This window comes from Lindgomyces ingoldianus, assembly GCF_010093535.1.
Source record: "Lindgomyces ingoldianus strain ATCC 200398 unplaced genomic scaffold BDR25scaffold_48, whole genome shotgun sequence".
In the NCBI taxonomy this organism is placed as follows: domain Eukaryota; kingdom Fungi; phylum Ascomycota; class Dothideomycetes; order Pleosporales; family Lindgomycetaceae; genus Lindgomyces; species Lindgomyces ingoldianus.
The window spans coordinates 267836-293120 of NW_022985209.1; the positions used below are offsets into that span (position 1 = coordinate 267836).

General features: G+C 47.6%; 7 protein-coding genes across 7 annotated transcripts; 3 read left to right on the top strand and 4 right to left on the bottom strand.

Moving 5' to 3' along the window:
- Window positions 1-2607: 2607 nt before the first annotated feature.
- BDR25DRAFT_243120 (uncharacterized protein) lies at window positions 2608-3033 on the top strand (the record flags this gene model as incomplete). Its single annotated transcript, XM_033685809.1, has 1 exon — window positions 2608-3033. The coding sequence occupies one exon, from the start codon at window positions 2608-2610 to the stop codon at window positions 3031-3033; it is 426 nt and encodes a 141-aa protein (XP_033541014.1).
- Window positions 3034-3554: 521 nt separating this feature from the next.
- On the bottom strand, window positions 3555-4106 carry BDR25DRAFT_319434 (uncharacterized protein; the record flags this gene model as incomplete). Its single annotated transcript, XM_033691824.1, has 1 exon — window positions 3555-4106. The coding sequence occupies one exon, from the start codon at window positions 4104-4106 to the stop codon at window positions 3555-3557; it is 552 nt and encodes a 183-aa protein (XP_033541015.1).
- A 2208-nt stretch (window positions 4107-6314) lies between these two features.
- BDR25DRAFT_381616 (uncharacterized protein) lies at window positions 6315-7145 on the bottom strand (the record flags this gene model as incomplete). The annotated part of the gene is made up of 2 exons (XM_033697724.1): window positions 6663-7145; window positions 6315-6566 (listed from the first exon to the last, which is right to left on the bottom strand). Exons 1-2 carry the CDS (start codon window positions 7041-7043, stop codon window positions 6315-6317), a joined length of 633 nt encoding a protein of 210 aa, XP_033541016.1. The 5' UTR covers window positions 7044-7145.
- Window positions 7146-9035: 1890 nt separating this feature from the next.
- Window positions 9036-11290, bottom strand: BDR25DRAFT_272133 (FAD-binding domain-containing protein). The gene is made up of 3 exons (XM_033687299.1): window positions 10726-11290; window positions 10262-10664; window positions 9036-10206 (listed from the first exon to the last, which is right to left on the bottom strand). Exons 1-3 carry the CDS (start codon window positions 11238-11240, stop codon window positions 9115-9117), a joined length of 2010 nt encoding a protein of 669 aa, XP_033541017.1. The 5' UTR covers window positions 11241-11290; the 3' UTR covers window positions 9036-9114.
- A 1483-nt stretch (window positions 11291-12773) lies between these two features.
- Window positions 12774-13799, top strand: BDR25DRAFT_243108 (uncharacterized protein; the record flags this gene model as incomplete). The annotated part of the gene is made up of 2 exons (XM_033685806.1): window positions 12774-12839; window positions 12897-13799. The coding sequence occupies 2 exons, from the start codon at window positions 12774-12776 to the stop codon at window positions 13797-13799; spliced, it is 969 nt and encodes a 322-aa protein (XP_033541018.1).
- Window positions 13800-17978: 4179 nt separating this feature from the next.
- BDR25DRAFT_346848 (HET-domain-containing protein) lies at window positions 17979-20190 on the bottom strand (the record flags this gene model as incomplete). The annotated part of the gene is made up of 2 exons (XM_033694193.1): window positions 17979-19527; window positions 19592-20190. The coding sequence occupies 2 exons, from the start codon at window positions 20188-20190 to the stop codon at window positions 17979-17981; spliced, it is 2148 nt and encodes a 715-aa protein (XP_033541019.1).
- A 1033-nt stretch (window positions 20191-21223) lies between these two features.
- On the top strand, window positions 21224-23592 carry BDR25DRAFT_346849 (uncharacterized protein; the record flags this gene model as incomplete). Its single annotated transcript, XM_033694194.1, has 4 exons — window positions 21224-22967; window positions 23065-23162; window positions 23245-23266; window positions 23528-23592. The coding sequence occupies exons 1-4, from the start codon at window positions 21281-21283 to the stop codon at window positions 23590-23592; spliced, it is 1872 nt and encodes a 623-aa protein (XP_033541020.1). The 5' UTR covers window positions 21224-21280.
- Between the last annotated feature and the right edge of the window lie 1693 nt (window positions 23593-25285).

A 25285-nucleotide genomic window follows, 5' to 3' on the forward strand; every position in this document is an offset into this window, starting at 1 on the left:
TTAGCTACAACTGAGTTCGCATAATGCTGTGAGTGCCTCCACTCTTTTAGGCAATGTTGTCTAGCAGCAGGCTGCTCTTGCATTTAGAAAACTCTGGTTGTTGAGAAAGACACTGATCTGAACGAGGGGAGCGTGAGTGTTAGCAGTTGTAAGACTACTTCTAATCTTGCCCAACAACTTGCCCAGTTCGTTACGACGCAACATCAACTTCGAGCTTTCGCAATGGTTGGCTTCATCTAAGTCGCTCTTCGTAGCGTCCAACAACCTATAAACATGATGTAGCAAGCAACACTAAAGTCCGTGGTGAAACGACTGTCCAGCCAGCGTCGAACTGTAGACTTGCAGCCTGCTGTCTTTACTCTTGCAGGTACTATTGTCTTTAAGGTTTCCAGATTAGAAATATAAAAATGCGCACGAATATCTGGTTGCGAAGGACGCCTAAGGATGAGAACGGAAGCAAGCAACGCTAAGATGAGCTGAGTGGATGCGAGCGCCGTCGAGATCATGGTTATGTGCATGATGCTCATCAGCAGAGGCGTTGCTACATTTAGATGCATAGGTACAATAGGTGCCAAGAAGTCATCATCCTCTCGCTTAACTTACTATATCGGGTCAACCCACACACCTCAAAATTTTCCGCACCACTCGTTCTCCTCCTTCTCCACACTACCACCATGCCTTCCTAACCTAAAACTGCTCGCCGTGAATACAATAAGCCTACCCTTACTAGCATCTAGGCGCTCTCTTGTATTAGTTTTAGCCCTTTAAAGATATAAAAGACTTTTCCTATTCTAATCCTATTAATTAAGTTAATACTTAAGTAGTTGCAAAAATGTAAGAATAAGCCCTAAAAAAAGGCCTGTTGCATAAGGAAACCCCTAAAGCTTAATAAGCGCGCAGAGTGATAATTAGTACAACACTTAAAGCAGTTTTCCTTTAAAATGTATAAAGTACTTGCTACTTCTAAAAAAATAACAACTGCAATCTGCGTTAATATAGTAAAGTAATACCTATAAAAAAACAAGTACTATGCATTTAAACTGCGCGCTAAGCTCTACCTTAAGCCTTCCTATAAGCTTAATTATTATTGCTAGGGTGCCTATATAAAAACCTAGGATAATAATAACTTTAAATGTGTCTGCTTCTTTAATAAATTAACTTTTAAAGTAGGACTTATCTCTACTACCTAATACTATAAGTAGAAGAAGGGGGCATTATGTGTGTATAAATCTTAATACTTAAAGCTTACTTTTAAGAGTAGGAGAAGCTTTGTTAGAGTATAAGCAGCTATATTCTAGGATTTTAAGTTAGAGCTAGTTATACTGCTTTAAGGCAAGTAGATAGACTTAAGAAGATACTATAATAAAGTCTTAGCTACTTACACACAGCTATTTTATACTAAAGTCTTTAAAAAACACAGTATTATGTTATAGTAAAAAAATAAGGCTTTATACTATAGGTTAAAGATAACTGCAGGTTTCTAAGAAAAGCTTTGCATAGATTATATAGTGTAGCTAGCATAAAGTTTTAATTTAAATCTTATTAAGAACCTTTAGCGCATTATAAAAATTTAGATTTTAAAAAAAAGACACTAAATAAGTAATATTAAAAAGATAGAGTCTATCCTAAAGGAGGAGTAGGATAGGTTAAAGCTAGAAAATTAGCAGAAGTGTATATCATCTATGCCCTAGCGCGTTGCTGACGTTAGGGCTGCCCAGGGAGGCTCTACCTGCTAGTAAACAGTTGCTACTCTAAAAGATTCTCTGTTATTAATTCTATTATATAAATTAAAAGCTTTAATTTTTAATTGCAATCTATCCCTAAAATCCTTATAGAAAACTGCGTGGGCAGATCGTATTCGCTTGCGCACGGTGCGGAGGATGATCACTTCCTGGCACCTACTGTACTATACTTCTCCCTAAGCCCACCCTCCGCGATCGAGCCGCCCCGTTGACTTCCTTCTTGATGTCGTGCAGTGACACGTTGTAGCATTGCTACTATAAAGACTAAAATAGAGACGTTTCAAAATCCTACCATCTTTCTCCGCGCACATCCGCACTTCCCCAGTCCCCTGAAAAGACGCATGGAGCACTGTAACGCCGATACCCGCACTCGCGTCCTCCTCTTGGCGCAGCACTTGGCGGCGTCTTCTCGCAAGGCTAACGCATATTTCTCATCAGTATAGCGGTGCTTGGAAGAAGGTCCGCATTGTTTGACGTCTGCGGCTGAAGTGTTGAGGTAAACTTGGAGCGCAACTGTTTCGGGCCGATGCCGTTCTCGCACTCGTACTCGGCTTCGAGGCGCGTACTCGCTTCCAACTACACGGCCCCATCAGACTACGGTAAAACACCAATCAGCGATTTAAATCTCGCCAACATCATATCCGCAAACTACAATCGCCAAGAGAAGCGCCGCAACTATGGCTTTACTTGTAGATATGTACAGAGTATAAGATGGGTCTTCAATCTCCTCGAGAAAAGATGTTTCCATTCTAGGCATTCTGCGATCTCTTATTTTACCCTCGCTTCAAACTCTCCACCTCTTGCACTTTTCTCAATCTGTCTTTCGAGCCATTTCTTCAAAGGCCCCCATCTCCACTGTATCCTCATGGCTTTCTTCTCTCCCCGCTTCAAACTCCCAGTCCACCTCCTCCAACTTGTCCTCATAACCTTCGCCATGGGTCTCTCCGTCCCCCGCCTCTTCATCAAGAACCAACCCCGAACCCGCGCCAACACCATCGCCCTCGGGATGGGAGCCAAGTCTCTCATCTTCCTCGCCTACCAGCTGTTCACCGAGTACGTCCCTCGCTTCAAGCGTTGGCATAGCTACAAAGCCAACGCCATTATCAATTCTCTGGAAATCGTGTTCTGGGCTGCTGTCGCTTTTTTGGTTGTGCAGGCGAATTTATCGAGATGTATGGGGTGGAGTTGTACATTGAGTTGGTGTGTGGTAGGGATTGCGGTTGTGTTGAGGTATGTGTTGCGCTTTTTTAGGAATGAGAGGAATAGGGGGTGGCTGATCAGTGAGTTATAGTATATCGGAGACTTGGACTGCGGCTGTGTCGATACGGGAATTGCGGTATTACCGGAGGAAGGGGAGGGAGCAGATTGATGGTATTTCGGATGAAGAACTTGTTGAGCGGGCGGTGCGGCCGAGAAAATAGAGGAGGGCTTTATCGTGGGAAATCAGTGGAGTATAGAGTGAACGAGGGCGGAATGTCTGCTTTTAAGACAGGAAAAGGGGTTTGGGTAGACCTTTTGCGTCGTTTGCGATTATTCTCGGGGGCCGATCTCGCGGTACGGGTTCCACACAGCGGTTTTATGGGATGCCGGATGGGCCGGGGGACTCTGAGGGGCGTTTTGAGAGTTCGTAGTTTGCCGCACTGGTTAGACCACTTTTTTAGATGGATTGTATGAAAAATAACCGAAATGTCAAGAGTTTACTGTAGAAAGTCCTTCCGGCGATGGTGTAAAGTATGAGAGTTAACGTCCCTCCCTGTGTAGCGAAAAACCACCCGTACCTAAAAAGTTGAGGGATACTTTTATTTCGCAGGATTATGAGTCTCTCATACGTCGTAGTTCATTAGAATTATCTTGTGGGACTTGCAAAAGGTGCGCAAGGGACTTAATAGAGAGCGGGCTTTCTAGAATAACAATGCTGCCCACAATTCTTTGAAATGCGTGCAGCCATGCTTCCTTCTCATCCTCTTTCTGCTCGGCAAGCAGCTGCTCTAGAACAAGAAGGTAGGTTCGGTCAAGCTGTGAAAAGGTTGACTTCTGATACTGTAGCACCTTGTTCAGGTACCCTTCGGGGTGACCTCCCTTCGTGCGAATATATCGGCACACAGTAGCAGCAAAGACGAACAGTGGCACAGCTAGGTCGACCAGGGTTCGGATCTGATCCGTTGTTGGCCAGTCTGGAGAGAGCATGCGCGCTTGGTGTATTACACTAAGCTCGTACTCATATAAGAGACGTTTAATAGTGTTCTTTGCGACTTCATGCAGGGCAAGATCTTGGTAGGTTCCATTTGGCATCTGCTTGAAGCCAAGACGAATATGGAGTTCTGGTCTGCTAGTTACTAAGACTCGCAACGATACTGGTCGCATGTCCTTGGCCCGAGTAAGAGGCTAGAGTATGGCTCGAATGTCTTCGTCCCTGTTGCATTCGTCTAGTGCGTCAACAACGACGATGAATGCAGGGGTAGTTGAGCTTGTTTGTTGCACCCCAGAGAGCAGATGCAGTATAAGCTTTTCAAATTAATCCTTTAGTACCCTCTATACCAAAGCCAAGTCTTCGTCAAATGCTTTCCAGCATCCCTGGTTCACGAGCAAACAAGTCAGTGGCTATGGTGCTGAAGAACCGCGAGGCATTGCCACTCTCGCCCTCGCCTCTTTTGAAGAAGAAGCTGGCTCCAAGCTAACTGGCTTCGGCAAACGATTGGGCAACAGTCCGTGCAATTGTTGCCTTTCCTGTGCCAGCCATGCCGCTCAGCCAGAATATAGGTTTGCCATCCCTGCTGTTCGCCTATTCTACTATGGTGTGAAGTAGCGTGGTACGGGTGTTCGGTAGGCATCGTGCGTTGTGTTCTTCGGTGTGCGCGTTGAACGAGGCGCCTGCTGCGATCGGCAATTTGGTCACGTCTAGCTTCTGGCTTATACCCACTACCAGGGCTCTGTACAATAAGTGAGATGCTACGTCTATGCACGAAAAGGTTGGGTGTGAAGGCTTACGTCTGGTCAACTTGAAGCGCAAGGCTGAAAGTGTTTCCATATTCCTCAAGATTTCGAACCATCTTCTCCACCTCCTTGCTCGTCAATGGCCATTTCAAGGCTCGGATACCGAACCGCTGTATGGCCTTACAGCCTCCGCTAAGCTCGAGTTTGGCCTTCAGTGTAGCCTCAAGCTCTCCCAACTCCCGAGAACATCGTTTGAGTGGATGCAGTCATGTGCGTATAGTAGAGAGCTGCGACTTGTCCTGCTTGTGTAGGATCTGCTGAAGCTTTTCGAGGACATGTTTGACATCGTTCACTTTTGTTGGAGGCGCTCAATGTCCCCCTTTGCATACCTGACCGCGACTAAGTACTGGAAGCAGAGTGACGCGACCTTGGTGGATATGTCGATGACAGCTATTACGCTTGCCGCTCCCGAAAGGCCGTCCACGATGGGGCACGCAGTGGGTGTCGCACGTGTCTCACGCGATATCATACCCATGTACTGCACTATTCACTCATTAGGCATAGCTCCTCTCTCGTACAGTATATAGTCAGCCCAGAGCTCTATCGAGCTCCTTAGACCTTACAATACACTCGTACAATCCACTTTGTTTGGATCTCACTCCCTTGTCGACTCGCTTCCCAGCTCATGCAAGAGTGGGGCCTGTAGTGGATATCGTTGCAGAAGCTCCAGCGTACGTTCACAAGGCAGCGACGCTGCTCCGTGTGTGTGCGAAGGATGTTGCCGTTCATCTTGATTGCGGCGGGGCTGCAAGGTTGAGAAGGCTGCTGCGGCTAAGTGCTACAGTGTGTGGCAATTAGCGCTGGCAGAGCTGTTTTGCGCTAGCGAAGATACGTGCCCGCACCAGCTGTTATACTTGTGATACTAATTCGCGCTCTCATTGGAGGATCTCAGTGTATTGTATGACCAACTATTCCCTAAGCGCTATAACGCCCAACTGTCTCCTGACGCAAGACTACCTTTCACCACCAACCCTAATATATTCGTGCTACCGGAGCTCGCCATGGAAATAGAGGTCTCGATGATTTAACCTTGCTCAGCTCTGCTACCTTGTTCTTTAGTACCGATAAATGCGCCTCTTCTAGCGGAATCGGATCTCCTGCCGATTCTGAGTGTGAATCACGTTGTGTGAGGTTAGGGTTATCACAAAATAAGCCGTGTACCGCAATTTGATAAAATTCATGCTTGGTAAGTTATTAACGCAGAAAAATTAAATTAAAATTGTGCCATGTAAGCCCAAACAAGATTCTACAAATTCGACCTATTTGACAGAAAATAAATCCCAGACATGGGAAAACTAGGCTATCTCTCTAGGACAGAGACATAGCCACTGGCCCAGCCATGGTCGCAAGAGTAAGATCATTTACATCATTTGGCCGCTGAACGGCTACCACGGCGGGTACGCCACGCAGGCTTTCCTTCAACGTGAACACCGCTCACTTTCACGTTGTAGCATCGATTCGTGAATTGTTTCAAAATCTATACACACATTTACAGAGATCCTCTCGCCTTCTCAATACATCTCAAGAGTATGTGAATACTGTGGCTGATGCACATTGCCTTGATTATGGTACCATTGTCTACGGTTTCTCGCTCTGCCACGCCACGTTAACGCTCTGAACGAAAACACTCTTCCTAGAAATTTCGCCTCCAGCGTGTGTTACTCCTCCTCTCGCAATTACTCGAAATGTGGTTTGCACACATAGAGACTCTTGCGCTTTCGTAAAATCAAGGAGAAAAGGTTCGCTAGCGTTGGGTTGGTTAGTATGTACATGGTATGTTTTTGCCGTTTCTTCGCCTCCATATATATATGAGGTTTCGAAATACGCTTGCTATATAACAAAGAGTTAGCCTTATATGTGGAGGGAAATTCTTTAGGTCATATTGGCCAAGATTGTGGAAGGAAAAAGAATGAGGAGAAGAACTACCTCAGTATCAGGCTTTCCCTCTCCATTGATAGTCGTAAACACTTGCTCCAGCAAGCCCGGGTCTAGTCTATTTTCGAAATCGTAGTCTAAGCTCATTATTCGTCCATAAAGCTTATTTGACCATCGAAAGCGCATGCAGACTACGCAAGTAGTTTCGGTCGCGTTCGCCGAATCCGTCGACGCGAGACTGTCGGGTGCTAATCCTTTCGACTTGCGGGTGTCATAGAGGATGTCAAGACTTGTGTTGTTGTTCGAGGGTTTTGTCGTGATGGGGGTATCACAGTTACTAATCTTTGTGGACAAGATCGTGATGTTAGCTGGAGCAATGGCTGCGGTAAAGATAGGAAGAAGTGCACCGAGCAAGCTGAGCTGAGTGCGCATCTTGGAGAAGCGAAGTGGAATTCAAGCTTTTCTACAACTATCATCGTGGGCCCAGGTCGATTTTAAGGAACAGTCCTCGTACGCACAGACAGAGAAATCCTGCTGCATGTGGGGGCAATATGGGAATCGCGGGGCATAGATTAGAGTAGACGAGCCTTGTTCTCGTGATTGGTCACCCCACATGGACCTTCCCACAGGGTTGCAAGAAAGTAGACGAGCAGCAGGGAACATTGAATTGGGCGATAGGATTTAGAGGCAAGTGGTCTCCGCGGATAGTATAACTTCTTCTTTTGGCACGTTGCTGTTCCCGTCTTAGATGAGATTTCTGTTGCTCCGTCCGCTTGCTTCCAATTCTCACTCTGCTTCCGCTTCTTTCCCCCATACCGTAATTCTGACCCTTTTCATTCAATTTTAGTTCTGCTTACTGCCCTCTCCTCTTGTTCTCTCTCCTGCTTTTATAGGGCATTTGACAGCGTCGTTTCGAAGACCAAGGCACCATTCATCAGCATAGCAAAGAAAGGCACGCTGCGAACGAAAGTGATGACAGCGGATCTGTTGGTTAAGAATAGCTGCGGAAAGTCTAAAGAGTGTGGGCGACGAAGGAACCGTTGATAAAGACCCATTGAAAGGGTGCAGCTAGTAGCCGCTCATCTACCTGGCTTATGTGATGTAGCTTGTGAGATGTGGCTTGTGCAGTAGATGTGGCTTTTCCTGCGTCCTGCGAAATAGGATTTTCGGCCACGAAAAACGACAAAACCACCCATGCCCTCGGGCAGATGTCATACACCAGCATCAGCAGCCTAGTAATACCCCCACGACGTTAAAGAAGAACCCTATGTACACAATTCAATGGTTTACGATATTTGAAGACGTACGAGATCCTATCTACACTCAGTGTCCGGTACTAGTTGAAGCCGGATTCTCTCTTCTAGAGGGGAGTGGTGGGAGTCAGTCTTGGAGAAGAGATGTAATCCTATGAGAACTAACTGACAATGGCTGTGGTTGACTTGAGGTGGTTAGCCGTTGATCGCCATCTCTGGAGTTAAGTAATGAATAAGGGGGACAGAATTCCACATCCTGTCCGAACTGCTACCAACATCGTCGGTTTAACTCCTACATCGTTAGCTTACTACCGTTCATTCAGCCCTAGAATGAGATTACTTTGCTCAGTCAATGTCCTCAGCACAATAAAGCTGTAGCACCAGCATCCTTCGGATACGAACTGATGGACGAAGTCTGTCTGCTGGCCACTGGGCGTAATTCCTCGTCCCATCGGCAGTTTGCATTATCGACGTCTAGCCTGCGTTCGTTAAATTGATCCCGACTAATTCTAAAACCTTAATAAGTCGGGAGGGAAGATATCGCGGCCAGTGATAGCGCGCCTGCACAACCCAAAAATAAGTTTCTTAAAGGTAAAACCCGCTCAGCATAGGGGCACCTGCGGCCATGTCTTCGGAGCAATAGCCTTCTCTTCATCTCACCGCTATTTCCCTTCGAGAGGGTTGCGGCAGCCCTCTTCTTCTCGTCCAGGCGCCATTTTTTTTTTTCCATCGCAGCCGCTACCGATTTTTTATATCGGCGACCTTCTCTCAACCATTACCGCCTTTCTTGTACCAGCAGCTGGCATTCCGACCCTAATCACCATAGTAGATACTCCAACGCCAAAAGCAGCTCAGCCCCCTCTCCTTTCGCAACCGCCTACCTCTACATGCAACTTAACAGTAGAGGCAAGAAGTCTCCATTGCCACTTCCCACAAATATCTGTTACCAGCGTTAAGAGCGCTTCGTCTACTCAACCCGTAGAAGTCAGTGTCCTCGCTATACCTCCCGCGACCTAGACGACCTAAGATCTCTAACGCTCCTCTCCCATCTTAATGCTCGGCCTGGTGTGAGGACGCGATAGTCGACTGTCGAACCTTTTCAACTCGCCGTCAGTCTCACAGAATAACAATTCGTTTACAAATGTAACCCACGTGACATCGCCAACAGGTTCAATATACAGGAAAGATCTTAAGAATTCTTCGGTATTACAATAATATATAACTCGCAAGCGCAGCAAGACTAACGTTAATCAAGCTCGGCAAAGTTTGCCATCCTGCGTCTGCACACCCCTATCCCCATCATCCACTACCCAGGCTTCACTACCTACCCCATGATGCACATAAAACAAATCCGTGGGATCCCACTTCTTCTTAATCTGGGCTAACTTGGCATAATTGCTCCCCCAAAATGAATTCTGCCAATCCGGCTCAGCGACGTCAGCTTCATTAGCATATGCCCCGCCAGTTGGCGTCAGATCCCTCAACGGACCTAGGATAACATTTGTGAGCTGGTTGCTCCCAACGGCGAGTTGTGCAGCGGTGGCATTGGCTGCAACAGGGTTGATAGCAATGAGCATGACGGCTTCGTTGCGGAAGGCCGGGTTGACGGAGTTAACAATTTTGGTTTGCTTAGCGGGGGATTGGTGATACATCCCAATCCTAAGCGAATTGTCCACTGCGTGTTTGACAGCCGCGAGGGTTTGGGTGGAGAGAGTAGGATCCTCCCAGTTTGCGGCTGGCAGGAGCCGATTTCCGGGGACAGACGTATAGCCACCAACCCGATAGTTGATGGTTCCGAAGGTGGCTTTGTATGCTGGGTAGAATGTGTCGAAGTGCTGGGTTGAAATTTTATACGGGATACCCAAGGCAGTGAGTTTATCGAAGAAGGGCTTCGTCAAAGCCTGGAATTCGGCAACTGTCTTCTTCGTGGCGAAGAATGGAAACATCTCAAAGGCATACGTGCCGTTGGTATTGGAGACGAAGTAATAAGAGTATGTTTTTGCGGCGTTATACGTAGGAATTTCATCCCAGAAAGCCTTCACTCCCTGCCAGAAAGTGTCGGCCGAAACGGTGGCCGAGGTAGTAAAGTTGAAGACAGAGGTGGTGACAGGGACTTTGGGGTAAACTTTTAGGACCGCGGATGTGATGATACCGAAGGTTCCACCGCCACCTCCAAGCATAGCCCAGTAGAGATCGGAGTTGATAGAGGGGGTGGCAGTGACGAAGTAGCCTCCTGCGGTGACGACTTCAAGAGCGACGACCTGGTCGGCCCCCATGCCGTAGAGCTGCATGAGTGGAGAGTGGCCGCCGCCCGTGACGTAGCCGCCTACAACGCCGACGCTCTGTTTTTATTCGCGTAAGCTATCACATAGAACATAGGAGGACGGAGGCACTTACAGGACAGATTCCAGCAAGTGCAGACACGCCATACTTGTCGGCCGCTTCGTATAATTCAAACCCTTGAATACCAGCCCCGACCTTCAGCGCAGGCCCTGAGTAGTCAGCACTCTTGTAGTTAGCGACATACTGTATGTCTTTGAGGTTATGAGTCCAAATGCTGAGGGCGTCCTTTCCAGTCGACCTTCCATTGTAGTCGTGGCCTGTATTCTTGACGACCAAGCGCAGGTTGAGCGTGCGCGCGAAGTTGACAGCCAACTGAATTTGAGCAACGTTAGTGACCTTCACTGAGTAAAGTGAATAGCCACCTTGCGTGCAAGTGCTCAGAGCGGCTGGGTTAGTTCCTTGGAGACATGTCTTTCCCTCGTACATAGGGAAGAAGACGGAGCCTGGGTCGGAATAACTGCTCGCCTGTTAGATCAAGCAGGTGGGCGCGAGTGTACTTAAGAAAACGGAATGCATACTGCGTGCTCTCCACACCCCAATTCGCAGTGATTGCTGCACATTTCCCAGCATCGTAGTTGTTGTACTTCGACGATGGGTAGCAGGGCGAGGCGATCGGGATAATCGGTGACAGTGCCCCCCCAAGCAAGAGATCGAAGATATCCCACACAATCTTTGACGGCCACAAAGCATCTCCCGGGTAGGTTTTGCAGCGGGCGGCACGACGAGCTCGACGGTGTCGTTTAGCGGACTCAGTAGTAATCGACGAACTGTTATCGAAAGCGAAGAGATGGGCGTATTCTGCGACCTGATCGTCGTTTTTAAGTTCGGCGATGAGGGGGTCCGTAAGTTGCACGGTTTCAAGCTCGAAAAGCGGAACGCCAGCTGGGGAATCGTCCGAAACGACAGTGGCAGCGGGTGCAACAGAGACCGTCACCGAAGCCTCATCTTGAGCATGCACCCGAACTGCAGTGAAAGTAAAAGAGAGAAAAACGAGTGTAGCCAGCATGCTGAAAGAGTGTGTGCTGGATGCCATGGCGTTGGGTTGGCGTTGGCAAATGATGGCAGGGGCAAGCAAAAGGCCTCTGGGTCGTAAATCCACGTGGAGCGGCGTTGGAAGGATTTAACCAGCAAGTTGCATTGCACATCCCCACCCCTTCGGCAGAACAAAGCCGAAGAGCTGGGTCGGAAAAAAACAGACGAGGCGCACACTCGCCCAAAGGACGGGAGACGAGTCAAGGAAATGGTCAGCCTGGCGTCAGCATCCCTTGAACTCGTGTTCGTGTTCAGGTCCATATCGGTTTGCATTGCACGTGGGATATTACAGAGACGTTCGAAGGAGGTCGCTGTATCTAGAAAAGATGTTCGTTGCAGAACCCGAAATCGAGGGGGGAGCCTTGACTCCTGAACTTTCGAATAGACTCTAGAAGAGATAAGCTTTTAGAAGATGGTACGACTCTCTCTGCCCGGGAGCGGAGGAGGATCCTTGCCCGCCGCGAGGACAGTGAAAAACGGCCGGTTGCCTCATGTCCCAAGGTTCATCGTCGACGCCAAAAGAAGCAAATCTCGGAAACTAAGTTTAGGGGAGTTGACAGTGGGAAGGGCCCCGTCCGTGCGGGCCGTTGTTGGGCAAGTCCGCAGTGACAGCCTGTAGCGCCACGCAGACCCGAGTGCCAACCTTCCGCGATTGAAGAGGTAACCAATGGTAGCGCACTGTTGAGCATCGCAGCGCCATCTCCGACAAAGGGCCGCATTGTGCAGACTGGCAGGGACCGGGGCAAGCCCTTCCCCAATTCCCCGCTGCGCTTGGACTTGCTAGGGTGCCAAGCGCTGTGTCAACGTGTCTTTCATTCGCTTCATTCCGTGTCAAACTTCTTGAATGAATGTCGTATATTCCTGTGATGTTGCTGATTGGCTCCGGATCGTTCCCGCGCGACCTCTCGCATACCCACAGAAACCTCCGTATTCTTGAAGGTTTGCGAAACGGAAGGTGCTGCAGGTCCTGCTGTTCAGGTTGCAATCCCTCGAAAGTGATTTCCCGTCGATCGTTCCTGCGTGCCCAGCTCTACTCTAGCTTGGCAGGCGACTCCAGGCCTAGAACTTGGAAACTAGATTTAGGTCTGTCTCAGTCCCTTGTATAGTTCACGTCCAGCGTATGCTTTGTCGCGGCCTCTTAAGAATTCTGATAATCTCACATCATCTTCTCTGTTGGTATTCGGATCATCCCTCACTCATTACTGCCCTTTTCTTTTTGTTCTGCAGCCATGGGGGGTTCAGGCTTGCAGCCGACGCTGATCGCTATGCTCTACCTATTCCCCGCCCTCTCTGGGTCTGTGGTTGGTATAAGGGTGTGGAGAAAGCGAAAAGATCGCACGTTGGGAGGAGGTGAGCTGCAACGATTAATGGCACATTAGCCGGAGTCATACGACACTAACTAACTATCTCAGATGATGCCCTGATAGTTCTCGCGTGGATCATGTCGATTGCGAATACCGTTATTGTCCACTTCTGTGAGTCGTCGACTCGAATACGCTGCGTGGCGCCTAACACCATCCTAGATGTCCTGGAAATGTATATTGGATACCACGACCAAGACGTCCCAAAAGCCAAAATCAACAGGAAGGTAGCTGCAAAGGTAATCAACTCACCCGTCGTGTGAAAATCAGCCAACTCTCTAACCACATCACCACAGTGGCAATATGCCTTAGCGGTGACCTACAATCCGGTCGTCTGTCTTGTCAAAGCCTCATTCCTGTGGAGTCTCCAAAAACTTCGCTCCCGAAACATTGCGATCCGGCGCTGTTTGTGGGCCATCCAATTGATCAACGCGGCCTACTTAATTGCTGCACTGATTTTGAACCTTGTCCCTTGCCTCCCTGTCTCTCGCCAATTTGACAAGACAATCAAAGGCAAATGCTACGACGCATACAATTTCGTCGTCGGCACAATCTGCGTGGTTCTCATCACCGATGCTATGGTACTTGTCATGCCTTCATGGATTATATACGACCTACAAATGCCTCTTCGCCGGAAACTGATCACCATTTCCTTTCTGTCACTTGGTTTCGTCGTCATCGCAATCGGGATTCTTCGGCTGCACTGGCTCTCCCAGAAATTTAAGGGGCATTCCAAGTCATACTCTATCGAGCAGTCCTACTCCGCGATGGAATGCAATATCGCCATTATCGGTGCCTGCGGCCCAACCGTAAAATACATTCTCGGCGGCTTAATCCCCAGTCTCCGGCCAGAAAACCACAGCAAGAAAGCTTCGAACTATGGCCACAGCTCCAGCAATCAAGGGATATCGCGCCGGCAGCGATCGAAGTACGACACGAATACGTACGATGATCTAGACATGGCAACGGTGCGACAAGATGAGATTGAGATGAAAGGCGACTGGCGATGGCGGTCCAAGAATGATTCGGACGCGAACAGCGATGAGCAGCGCATGACGACGGACATGAACGACGGCATTATGAAGACGGTCGATTGGACGGTTTCTTCGCGAGAGGACTCTATGGCCGGGAGACTACCCGTTGCGAAAGACGCACACTCAGATGTCCGCGTTGCAGTCCAGCCTGCGAATGTGGTATGATCTCTCATCATCTGATATTATCTAGTCTGTGGAACCGATCAAAGTTTATCTAATAGGCAATCTGGAGCTCTTGACGACTACGGATAGAGGCGGCGTTTACTAAAATTTGTGTGCATTTGATGGAGATAACACAGAAATGTGTCGGTGTACATATGATACGAGTTAGGGCAGGTAGTTGCGACCTGGAGAGTTACTAGTGCTAGCGGAGGACTATTTCCACCAATTGGCCAGGATGGTCTTGACTAGGGTTCGAGATAAAGGGTCGAGTCGAGTAAAGCATTTAGGGTTGGTTCAGGAATCCAGAGCAAAGGAAATAGAATTTACTCATCTACCACCGTTTCACACTTGCAAGTTTCTAGGAACCTCAGGCATCCCTTTGCAATGTGCATCCTGCCCTTCGATGACGAGGCAGCTATTAATTAGTGGAATTATCGTTGTTCAAATTCATGCACATTCCTTGCTGTCTTGACTAGCTCCATGAGGAAGTTTAACGAGTTCGTCGAGGCTGAGTCGGAAAATGCGGGAGCGGTATCGATTCCGGATGACTCCGGATAGCTTCATTCAAAATTTTGGTTCAGACTCTGCGGCTGAGACAGGCTCGCTTAACCCTTTCTAGTTGTGTTCCTGCGGTTGCGAGTTGTGACGCCCAACCCGCCAAGAACGACGAACGTTGGGGCTGACAAGGTCTTACCGCAGGGAAAAGCCTCAGGCTTCTCACCAACCCGTTTCCGGTGGTACGTCCGACAAAGTACCCCGCCAACAGGCTCCACTCTGACTCGTTAACGTGTTTGGGTTTCCGGATGCTGTTCGTGCGCGGTCAAATCCGAGAAGAAAGGCTGTTATTCTGCACGTTTCGCGTAACGGCCCGTACCCATCGAGTCCAAATCGACATCAGCATCGAACCCTGCCTGTGCAGTTTCTTTCCTGCTTTGACAAATTCATAGCGGTGAGTGAGGCTGATGAACACCGTATTGAAGTTCTGACCGTTAAAATCACAGCTTTCTTCCATTGTCTTCAAACTGATCAAAGCGGTGTCGCATTGACCTCACAGGCAACCATCCACTCGGGGAAATATTAAGGAGCGATGACCATGGTCATTGCTGGTATGGCGCGCATCCCTTCATCTTGTTTCTGGGGAACATGGTGTTCGGGCCTCCGCTCCATTCCACTGCACGGGTCTCGTGTGCGTGCATCCCCGAGGATGTTGCGACCCAATTTTCAATGCACGCGATCCGGAATTAAACTATTAAGCTTCAGGGCTGGAAGCTTCAAATATTGCGACAACTGTTGGCGTCCGAAGCTCTTCCGAAGCGAAGAGAGGACCGTGACATGGCGTGATCCCAAACTATCATGGGCGTAACTGCATTAATTGAGTAGGGACAAGAGGAAAGGGTGAAGGGCGGGAACCGGTCGATAGTGCACTGCTTAACCACAGGAGTTTCTGCGCGAAGTGACCGAATCGAGAAGTGCAGAATTATCAAGGCTCAAAGGGCGAGTCATCGTTGGAGGCCCGATGCCTGGCTCGGCTGCAGAGAAATCGTTGAGAGTGGTCGTTCGTATTTTAGAATAGACTCTGGAATACGAGAGGCTTTGATAGCAAATGAGAGACCTGGGTTCCTCAGGAGGTAAATGCGTTCTAGGTTTCACGGCACACGAGTCGCAAAACAGTAATACTGCAGGCGAACACGTATGTGTCTCCATCCTGAGTACAAAAGAACGAAGCATTTCCCGCGGATCATGAACAGGAAAAGCGGACGCAAGGAAGTATTGCAAGAGGTTCCCTCAACGATCCTCTGTCGTGGTGTAGCCGAGGTCCGAGAGTCACAACCCCTCCTTCCGTTGGTAATTCGGCTTCGTCGAAGGTCGTGAAGAAGCCTGAATAACCTTTATGATCCAGTTCCGTAGTAGGTGAGATCGTTGCTCCAAGAGTGTTTTGGTTCGTTAGGCTCGAGAAAACTCGGTACTCCTCAAGAGTCCGCACTTATCACTCGCTTATGCTACCTTCTCCAACAGGACATGTTGGCCGGGTTCCTTCGAGATGAAACCGCGCGAAACCTGGCGCCTCCATGATTTTTAACTTAAAGCTGAGCCGCACTCAGTGTCCCGACGATAATCCCAACCTTCTCCGAATACGTATCTGACCCCGCTGTTACAACAGCAGTAGAGGTCACCTATCGGTGAGGGGTGAAAGCCCCGCTAGAAAAAGCTTTGACGATTCCGCCTCGTTCAAAGAATCCATCGACTTAGCCTCTAGGCTAGCCATGGTTAAGTGCAGATGGAAGCGACTGGTCCCTCTGCATTTCAACCCCGTTCTCATAACAATATTCAATGAAGGGACGAATGAACAGTATCCTTGGATGCAGACAGGAGGAACCTCCAAGAAAATATCTCATTCTGGAGCATTATAGGACGCATTGTCCGGTAGCATAAGAATACTAGAATCTGACACTTAATGCGGCAGGAACGTCGATGTGACAACCTCACATGCTCTAGTCAACTAGAAAAACAACTGGTTCCTAAGTGTCAGCGAGGGCGGTTCACTTGGGCGAAAAGCGAATTAGTGCCCGTAATATGATCCATGTCCGGGTGAGCACTGTGAGAAGTCCCTGGAAGCGGCGTACAATCTCCAATCAAACTAATGATGGAAGAAATCCTTATAAATGCGCCAAGATGGCTTCGTGGCAGGCAATCTAATAAATTGCACAATCGATATTAAAAGAGAGCGGTCGTACTCACCTGCTTAGCTGGTATGCGTGTTACACCCGTTGACCTTCGTAATCTCTGTCCGGAAACTCGCCTCTTCGGGTTTAGCGCAGTCCCTCACGTATCTATATCGGGTATCGCTCCTCACCGCTATCAACCCGTCGCTTTTGACCTCTATAAATACTTGCCCCCATGTTACCAGGCTTTCTCCTCATCTCTTTCCATTAATTCTCTAACCCTGCCCCGGAGCCTTTGCTGCCAATCGGTCTACGCCTTTCTATGCCTCGCCTTGCTGTCCCTCATCCCATCTCCAACCACAAATTAAAAACTCGCTCATTAACCAGCCAACATGCTACTGACTTTCCTAGTTTCCGCTTTATCAGTCTTTTTACTACGAGGGGCTATAATGCTATTATACGACTTCTGTATGGACCCAACGATCCGCTAGCTTCAGTTATATTAGATTTAGACAGCTTTAACTCTTATATTTAGAATATCTATGAAGCCTGCTCGAGGCTGAATAGGGCCAGATCCGGACATAGACTGGATCCGGGCCTAGTGACAGGCAGTCTTTGCCGGATTGAAATCAGTCTATGGTGACATAATATACCGCTTCCGATGTCCCTCTTTTATTGCTGCCAATATTCCACTCCATCTATGTCAGCTACATAACTTGGACTTTGTTGAGCACAATCGAACAGTCAGTGACCGATCGGGTCTATTATATCTAAAGGGCGCACCACCGACACCACTTTCAGCATTAAATTTGTTTCCGCTGAGGGAGAAGAAGATTCTGTCTATGTAGAATACGGCCAATAGCTGGAGAACAATGGTTTGAATGCCAGGCCACTCTCTTAAACACGTTCTCTGTGCAATGAATATGTCGTCATAACCTGCCGTGAACGCAGACCAGACACCTGAGGCGGAATTTGCCGACTGGCTTTCGTCCATGAGACAATGTCATAGAGAAGGTACCTTACCGCCACACACGCCTACTGTGTCATCATCACAGAGGCCAAAAAGCAGGTAGTCCTTCGATATTGGGGTTCAGTTTGGCTCCGAGATTTCTGAACAACCAACGGCGCTTGAGGAGGCCATATGACGCGGAGTGGCAAGAGAATCGAGTCAGTTCCATTCTGTGTACACATATACTGCAATGCGTTAAGATGGTAAGCAGCTCTCATATCTACGGTACAACGATAGGAGCTACTAAGCGAGACTTTAGCAGGCTGGCCTAACGCGTGATATCGGTTATAGAAGCATCTAAGAAATGTATATTAAATATGGGACGGCGGAACCCGGCAAACGTCTACTGGTATACTTGGAACAACCTCCCTAGAGGTAACAACACATCCATATGTGCAAGGGCAAACGCAGTCAAGTGGGGAAAAGTTGAAACTATATTAGCTAACTGTGATATCGAACACACAAGTCGCACTAAATTTTAGCGCGGCTATGCATCTCTTGTTTTACCCCTCACCCTAATAGTATTTCTTTCCACTTCATCCCTCTTTTACAGGTGCGCCACAAAGCACCTTTGACAATCCTTCCCAATCCTGCTCGCTCAGCTATGCCTCCCGTCCAAGATATCATCACTGCATTGAACTCTTGGAAATCGTTTACTGGCTCTCCACCGTTTGACGGGTGAACAACATACGGTGAACGCTCTGTGGTGGGATTCTGTCCTTCAGATAGTAGAATAAACTCCTGCAGCGAAACATCCTCCCTAGCCGCCCTCTCCGTCCATCCTTCATCTAGCAAGACCCACCCGCAAGTCTGTCCGCTTGCGTCACGAAGAAGGAAGAGGCGTAAGCCATTCCCTGTGTTCTCCGGGTCGAAGCTAGAGAACTTGAGCACCGCAGATGTATCGGGCTCGATTTTGAAGTACGCAGAGATTGTCCAGAACTGAAGGTAACGGATATGCTTTCGCTGGGGCTCGAGCTTGTCAAGACGACGGGGAAGCATGTCTGGGGTTGGTGCGAAGTTACGGGGCCGGAATCCAAATCGTCTACCATGGTCTGTCGCACTTGGGGAGAAGCCTCGCAACCATGGTGGACCTTCCCTGAGGTATATCGCCGATTTAGCGTTTGTCCCGAAGGAGCTGTACCAGACAATCCAACATTTCTCCTTCAACCACGCCTCTACCTTTTGAGTCTCAGAGCTTTCAATTGAACCTTCGAGAGACCCATCGTCGAACCAGTGGATTTTGCCAAGCCAACCAGCCCACGACCAGGTGGAAAATCCAACCCGACGTGTAAGGCGTTCCCGTGGCTGCCACAACAACGCCATGTCAAAAATCGAGACCGGCAACCCTTCCAGTGTCCGTCCAGGGCAAATCATTCTCAGTATCCCTCTGAATGCATTCAAGATATCTCGCTCATGTGTCATGCTGCGAGAGGAGAAGGTCTGGACCCCTCGACGATAAGTGCTCCACAGAGAACAATTATCCGGGCGCAGTTTGATTAATTCTGCTCCATCTTGCATGGCCGCATCCGACTCTAGCGTCTTTCCGGGAACGACATCTTCGGAATATACCGCTTCTTTACATGAGTGATACACTTGACCATTCGAAGCAAAAACCAACAGTCGGTTTGCCAGCTGGTACTCTTGAAACGTCCAGGCTCGCTGGTTGTACGTCGAGCAGTCCAGGAAGTCTTTAAAATCAAAATGAAGGGAAAGAGCAAGATTCGGCGAGATTTGCGAGCCCCATTGGCGCCATGTCCGCTTCTCTGTTACTCCAGGAAGAGGAGAGTTGGAATTCTCGGCCGTTCCAGCAACGATGGTCAGCAACGATTGGGTATATATTCTATCCATGTCCTCTATACACTGTCTTCGAATGACATCCGAGTCTTGCACGATACATAGAGCGTCGACCCATAGATATCGTTCACCTAGCTTCTCAACCAATTCTATTGCATCTGATACGGTCTGTGGTAGCTGAACGTTTCTCAAGCTATGTTTTTGGGAGAACTCTTTGAATTTTTCACCACTCAAGGTGAGCTGGATAGTGTCTCCCCAGACATAGCTGCAAAATGGAGGCTATAGTTAGTAAAGGCCTCAGATCAGTACCTGCAAACCGAAAAACGCACCTAAGCGCGATGTACCGGCAGTTATCTGGTGCATGAACAATACACTCCTGTTTGACGTCAATCACTATAAATGTCTCCGTTGGCTTGACTAAAAGATCGTTGTTGTTCCCATGGCAAGTTGCATGGTTTTTCTCGCAATGTTGAAGCCAGCGCCTGATAAGCTCGAAGTCTAAGAAATCCGACTTTACTGACGAAAGCCGACCGAAATGTGGTTGGTCTGGAAGCAGTCGAGACACTGCGCGAATCACGAGCTTGTATGCCGCTTGTGGTATCCGTGGCGATTCCGGCCAGACAAGGATCGACAAGGCCGAGCTCTTCAGACGCTGCTCTCTGCTTGGCCCGAGAGCGTTAATCCAGGTTCCAAATATTGCGATTTGAGAAAGATCCGATAAACTATTAATATTCCTCAATGGACCGTTCCGAAAGGCTGCGAACGTTAATCGACAGAGATGACATCCCTTGATGCGGGCGCTGATTTGTTCAAGTGTGCCTAAGGAGTATATCGGGGCTTTGAGATGCGGGTTATCGTCCGTTCCTGGGTGGGAAATGAAACTCGAAAGAGAGATATCCAATTGCCTGCATGAATAGCAGAAGTCCATATCGGATACCGTCGTACTTAAGCATGGGACGACCAGCGTACAGTTAAGGTGGTGATTCAGGCAACAGAATCCCGAAGCTTGGCTGGGAGGGGGCTGTGCCCAGGCGCAAACAAGTCAATACGAATGGCGAGACAATTGGACCATTCACAATCCACCACGTCTTACATTAAAACCTCAGGATGCAAGGCATGAAATCATGTTGCATTGGAATTGGTTTTCCCACACTGGCAAGCGGGATGAGAGACTTCAAAATACCTGCGACTGGGCCAGCCCCGCTACTCAACCTCCATCACTCTTCGTAGCTTTCAGTGGCCGGCAGGCCAGCTTAATCCGTTCCCACAACATGCGCTTGTACATTAAGGGACCGAGTTGGAGTTTTGAATTTACTTCAAACGACAAGCCAAAACCAACCACAGCCTCGAAGCCGAGCGCACAGCCATTATGTTTTTCGCACTCTCTTAAGACTTGCATTCCGCCTGATAGAGGAAAGTCTCATACCCTCAGCATCCGCAAAAGAATTGGACGTCTAGCTATCAAAGCCGTTCGAGTTAGAAACCGAATTCAATGGTCATCTACACAAGATCAGCCTTCCGAGCCACCAAACCGACATCCGGAACCAGTACATCAACATCTGCTTGCTGAGCTTGAGGACTCCATTACATACCTCGAGCTCGATAGCACAGAAGTAATCCCTAAAGCGGAGGAAGCTCGGTGTTCTTCCTCAGCTGCTTCTGCCCCTTCATCCACTGTCGTTCCTAGAACTTCTTCCTCCTCGTGTTACGCCAACCTTCGGTCTGGCCCACCCTTCTACGCAAACTATATACAGAATGAATATCCATCCGCGATATCTCCTGGAACTTGGGACCTTAAGTCTGCCGAAACTGCTTCAGTAACCTTTTTAGGTTGTCGACCTTTAGAGACTGACCGTACACTACCACGAACTGCAGAGCCACAGTCTCCTATGTTGTCTCGACCTTCCCTATGGCCCTTCAGCTTTATTGACACGCCTGATTGCAGTTCCTAACTGTGTAAAAGCTTATACACTACGAATACTGATCATTTCAATCCTCCGTACCAAGATTCCTTTTATATGTTCTCGCCTGTGTCGCCAATCTCACCGATCTCAGAACCCTCCCTGAACTCAAGCAATGCTTGCGCATTTGGATCATACTCCCAATGGAAGCCACTGACGTCCAATGAAGACGTCCCAACCCCGTATGCGACGCGATCGTCTGTATGGGAGAGAACTCGATCAACGGATATTATCTCAGCCTCACAATGCAGCGCTTTGACTCCACCACTCCCATGTGACTATTGTGATAAGGTTTTCACTGGATATTACCAAAGAGGAAATCTGTCTAGACATATCAATACAAACCATCCAGACGTTTCCGGGTTATCCACTAAGCTCAAGTGCAGAGTATGCCCACGAGAATACATGAGAGCAGACGCCCGAAAAAAGCATGAGTGGATGATGCATCAGTATTCAGATGCGAAGCCTCAGAAGAGAATCAAGAAGAGAACCTATACGCCTACGCTACCCACTTCACCGCTTCGATCCAATACAGAAGTCAAGCCTTCGTCGTCCACTCAGCCACTGCCCAGGACCAGCCTCTACCCTCACTCGTATCCAAGCCCGCCTGAAAATTCTTATTTCGGGGATGTGTGCGGCGTCTTGGCCATCAACCCGGATTACAAATTCGGCCTGAAACGGGAGAAGTCTCCCAGTACTCCAATCCATTGCGGTTTCTGTGACAAGAAATTCTCTGGAAGACTTCAAAGAGAAAATCGGAAATTACATATCAAGTTCAAACACTCGGGAGACGTTGAAAAATTGAAGAATTCAGCTGTTGGATGGTTTTGCGTGCATGCCTGTGGAACTTGCGGTGCAGCTTACAATCAAGTGGATGCTCTCAGAAGACATGAAATGAGGCAACACCCAGTGGCCAACGCGGACCAGAAACCGAGCAGAAGAGAACTGATAAATCTACACGCTCGTAACGATCATGTTGTTGGGCATCCGGACTTACCCCTAGTTTCACGTATTCAAGACGTTACTGATGTTACTGATGATAGGGAAGATGAGGAGGTCGAAGAAGTGAAACGTGGGAGTAGCATCTCTGCTGAGTCTTTTGTTAGCGGTATCTACGACACTAGTACGAACGGAGTCAGCGCTGGTATAGCCCGGGAGCTAACAACGCCTTCCCCCAGAGAACGGCTGACTAATCAAGAGCTGACATTCGAATGCCCACAAGATGTCATAGGAGCTGCTGAGGATCAGGTTAAACGATCAATTTCTTTGCCCTCCACAGCAAAGCCCTTAGAGAGAGATGTCGACCGCTTTTCAGATCTAATCCAACGCTCAATATCCACGCCGTATACATCTGCCGTACCTGTTCTCGCTGAGAACCCATTCATGAATACAGTTCTTCAACATAATCAAGTGTCACTCTTCTATGCTTCTAGAGGACGGCCCATCATATGGGATCCAGACAGCGGCGATATTTGCCAGAGAACAAATAGTTGGAATATACGGCACGGTCTAACAGTTGGGGTACATAGCACCACTTGTCATGCCTCCCCTAACCACCCTGGTATCCCCACGCGTTCACTCACTGTAACCATAAAACCTCCAATGCCTGGAAATGTCCCGTTCCCTGGTTTAATCAGATCAACTTCCCTCAAAAACCCCTCTTTCCTGGAATCGGTCCGCCAACTTCAGCAGATGCGCTACTCCTTGCGTTGGAACGAGCAGCAGCCCCACTATTTCCGTGGGGGTAAGGTGTCTGTATCCAGTCGAGCTCCAGTCTTGGAGGCTGCTTATCCTCCCATGAAGTGCCAGCACTGCGAGAGGGTATTCACTGGACAAAATAGACGGAGGAACCTTGACGGACATCGGAGGCGGGCGCACGGCTATGGGTCGCGGACGAAGGCTAGGAGAGGAGGGAGTCGGAAGTGGAAGAGATGTGAGGGTAAGAATAGTATGAAAGGGTGTAAAAGCCAAGGCAAGTATCTGTTCGTAGTACTGTAGTAGTCCTACTGATTCTGGTGAAGCTTTATATACTCAACAACGCAGGTAGGTTGAAGTTTGCCGCTTCGCAGGTACTTTGTAGCAGGAGTTTTAGGTAATTGCTGATCTCTTCTCTTTAATGGCTCTTATGTCGCATTCTTTGTTACGAGATATAGGGGCGGTGGTAGGGGGTGCGGAGTTGTGTACTCAAGCGTCCTACTGGGAGCTTAGGTGATGACACCAGATCCCGCGCAACGGCTGTTACGAATTAAATAGTTCTCCTTCAATTGATACTTAGTCATTCCTGAGCACTCTTACTCGGTGCAGGTGTCTTCTACCAAAATCCCAATCTCGAAACAAGTCAAAACATAACCATAACCAACATTAACTAATAGATAAAACATAACCGCAACAAGTTGGTAAACTAAAATAAACAAGCAAAAAGTCAATGCACACGCCCCTGTACATCCTACACTAGTACACTCCCTAGGGTGCTATGCACCCTTCGTCTCTAGGGTACGGAACCCCTTCGTTGAGGTTATGGCGCTCGAATAGCTACTGATCCGCCCAACCTCTGCTTAGGCACCCCTAGTCAGTCCTTCGAGCTAAAGGGCGTATTGACCTGTCTGTAGTTAAATGATCAATCACCACTCTAATATATATTCTTTAAAGCTCGCTTGCGGAAGGCAAAAAGAAATGTATTCTAAAGTAAAACGAAGAGTCTAAGACTATGTTCCTTAACCGACAATGCTGTTAAGGCAATATTCCTACAGAGATGACCCCCCCTAGTGATAACTAGATGAGCTAGGATGGATCAAATGGGGTTCACATCGCTGTTCCTCGTCAGTTAGAGTGTATTGTTTGGCTCAAACCAGGGAAACTTTTTTTTTCATGTTTTCTGCTCAATCCTGCTCAGGGCTGCTGAAGTCCAGCTCAAGCCTGCTCAAGTCCAGCTCAAGCCTTTTCAGGCCAGCTCAGCTCACTTAGGCCGTATCCTATTTGTTTCCATTCGAAAGAAGGATCCGGCATTCTAGAGAACGGTACTACATACTAAAGACGAACACTTAAACCTTTCATATTATCCTATCCGAGTCGTGTCCTGTCTGGCTACCTACCTATCTGCCTACGTATATCTATCGAATCGTATCCTACTTGCCTGCATATCTGCATGCATAAATTAATTCATTAGATAGTATCTTACGTGCCTTAGACTACCCACGTAAATAGAAAATAATATCTTACTACTTAACGTACCTCACGAGTGTGCCGGCCACACAGGTGTGCTAGCTACTCTGCTAAGACCCTACTAAAACTATCCTAACATTATAATGCCTTAACAACAATACTAATTAAGACTTTTAAAAGAAGCTAGAGTACAGCTTACACTTTAGGCTGTTAAATAAAATATAATAATTACCCTATAACATACTATAGTCTTTTATAATATCTTTTACATAACACTAAGTAATTAACGCACTAGATAGCCTTTATAAGTAAATTTCACTCTTGGATTAAGAAAGCTAAAGAAATCAAAACAAGTAATTATTTAGTATATAACATATTCTACTACTAAGTTAGCTAAGATAGAACATATATAAAATCTTACTTAATAAGCAGCTCTATCTCTAGAACTGCTAATTAAAATCATCTATAAAGTTTACTAAAGCTTTACTTGTATAGTTACTAGTAATACTATTTATAATTACTAAGCTATAGAATTCGTAGCTATAGAGATACTAAAAACAGACGCTAAAAATAGTTTTTTCTTAACAACTAGATGCTTATATAATTTAAAGCTTAGAATTCTAGAATAATTATATAGATATAGGTGTAGCTTTATAGTTAAGTTTTTAAAAGGTTCTAATTAGTAGCTCTAAAGGTAGAGCTGCTTATTAAGTAGGATTTTCTATATGTTTTATGTTAGCTAGCTTAGTAGTTTAGCTAGCTTAGTAGTAGAATACATTACTTAACTTAGCTATATAAAGATTTTAGTTAGATTATAGCTATTACTAGAACATCTAATTTTTTTATATACTAGCGTATTTTACAAGTAAGTAGTCTATATAAGTAAATAGCCTACTCTAA

Excerpts from the sequence above, each read along its gene's own strand:
- BDR25DRAFT_272133 (XM_033687299.1), bottom strand. The coding sequence starts at position 11,240 with ATGGCATCCAGCACACACTCTTTCAGCATGCTGGCTACACTCGTTTTT. Across the intron at positions 10,665-10,725 it reads TGGGGTGTGGAGAGCACGCA|TTATTCCGACCCAGGCTCCG; the intron begins GTATGCATTCCG and ends ACAGGCGAGCAG. Across the intron at positions 10,207-10,261 it reads CACTTGCTGGAATCTGTCCT|AGCGTCGGCGTTGTAGGCGG; the intron begins GTAAGTGCCTCC and ends GAATAAAAACAG.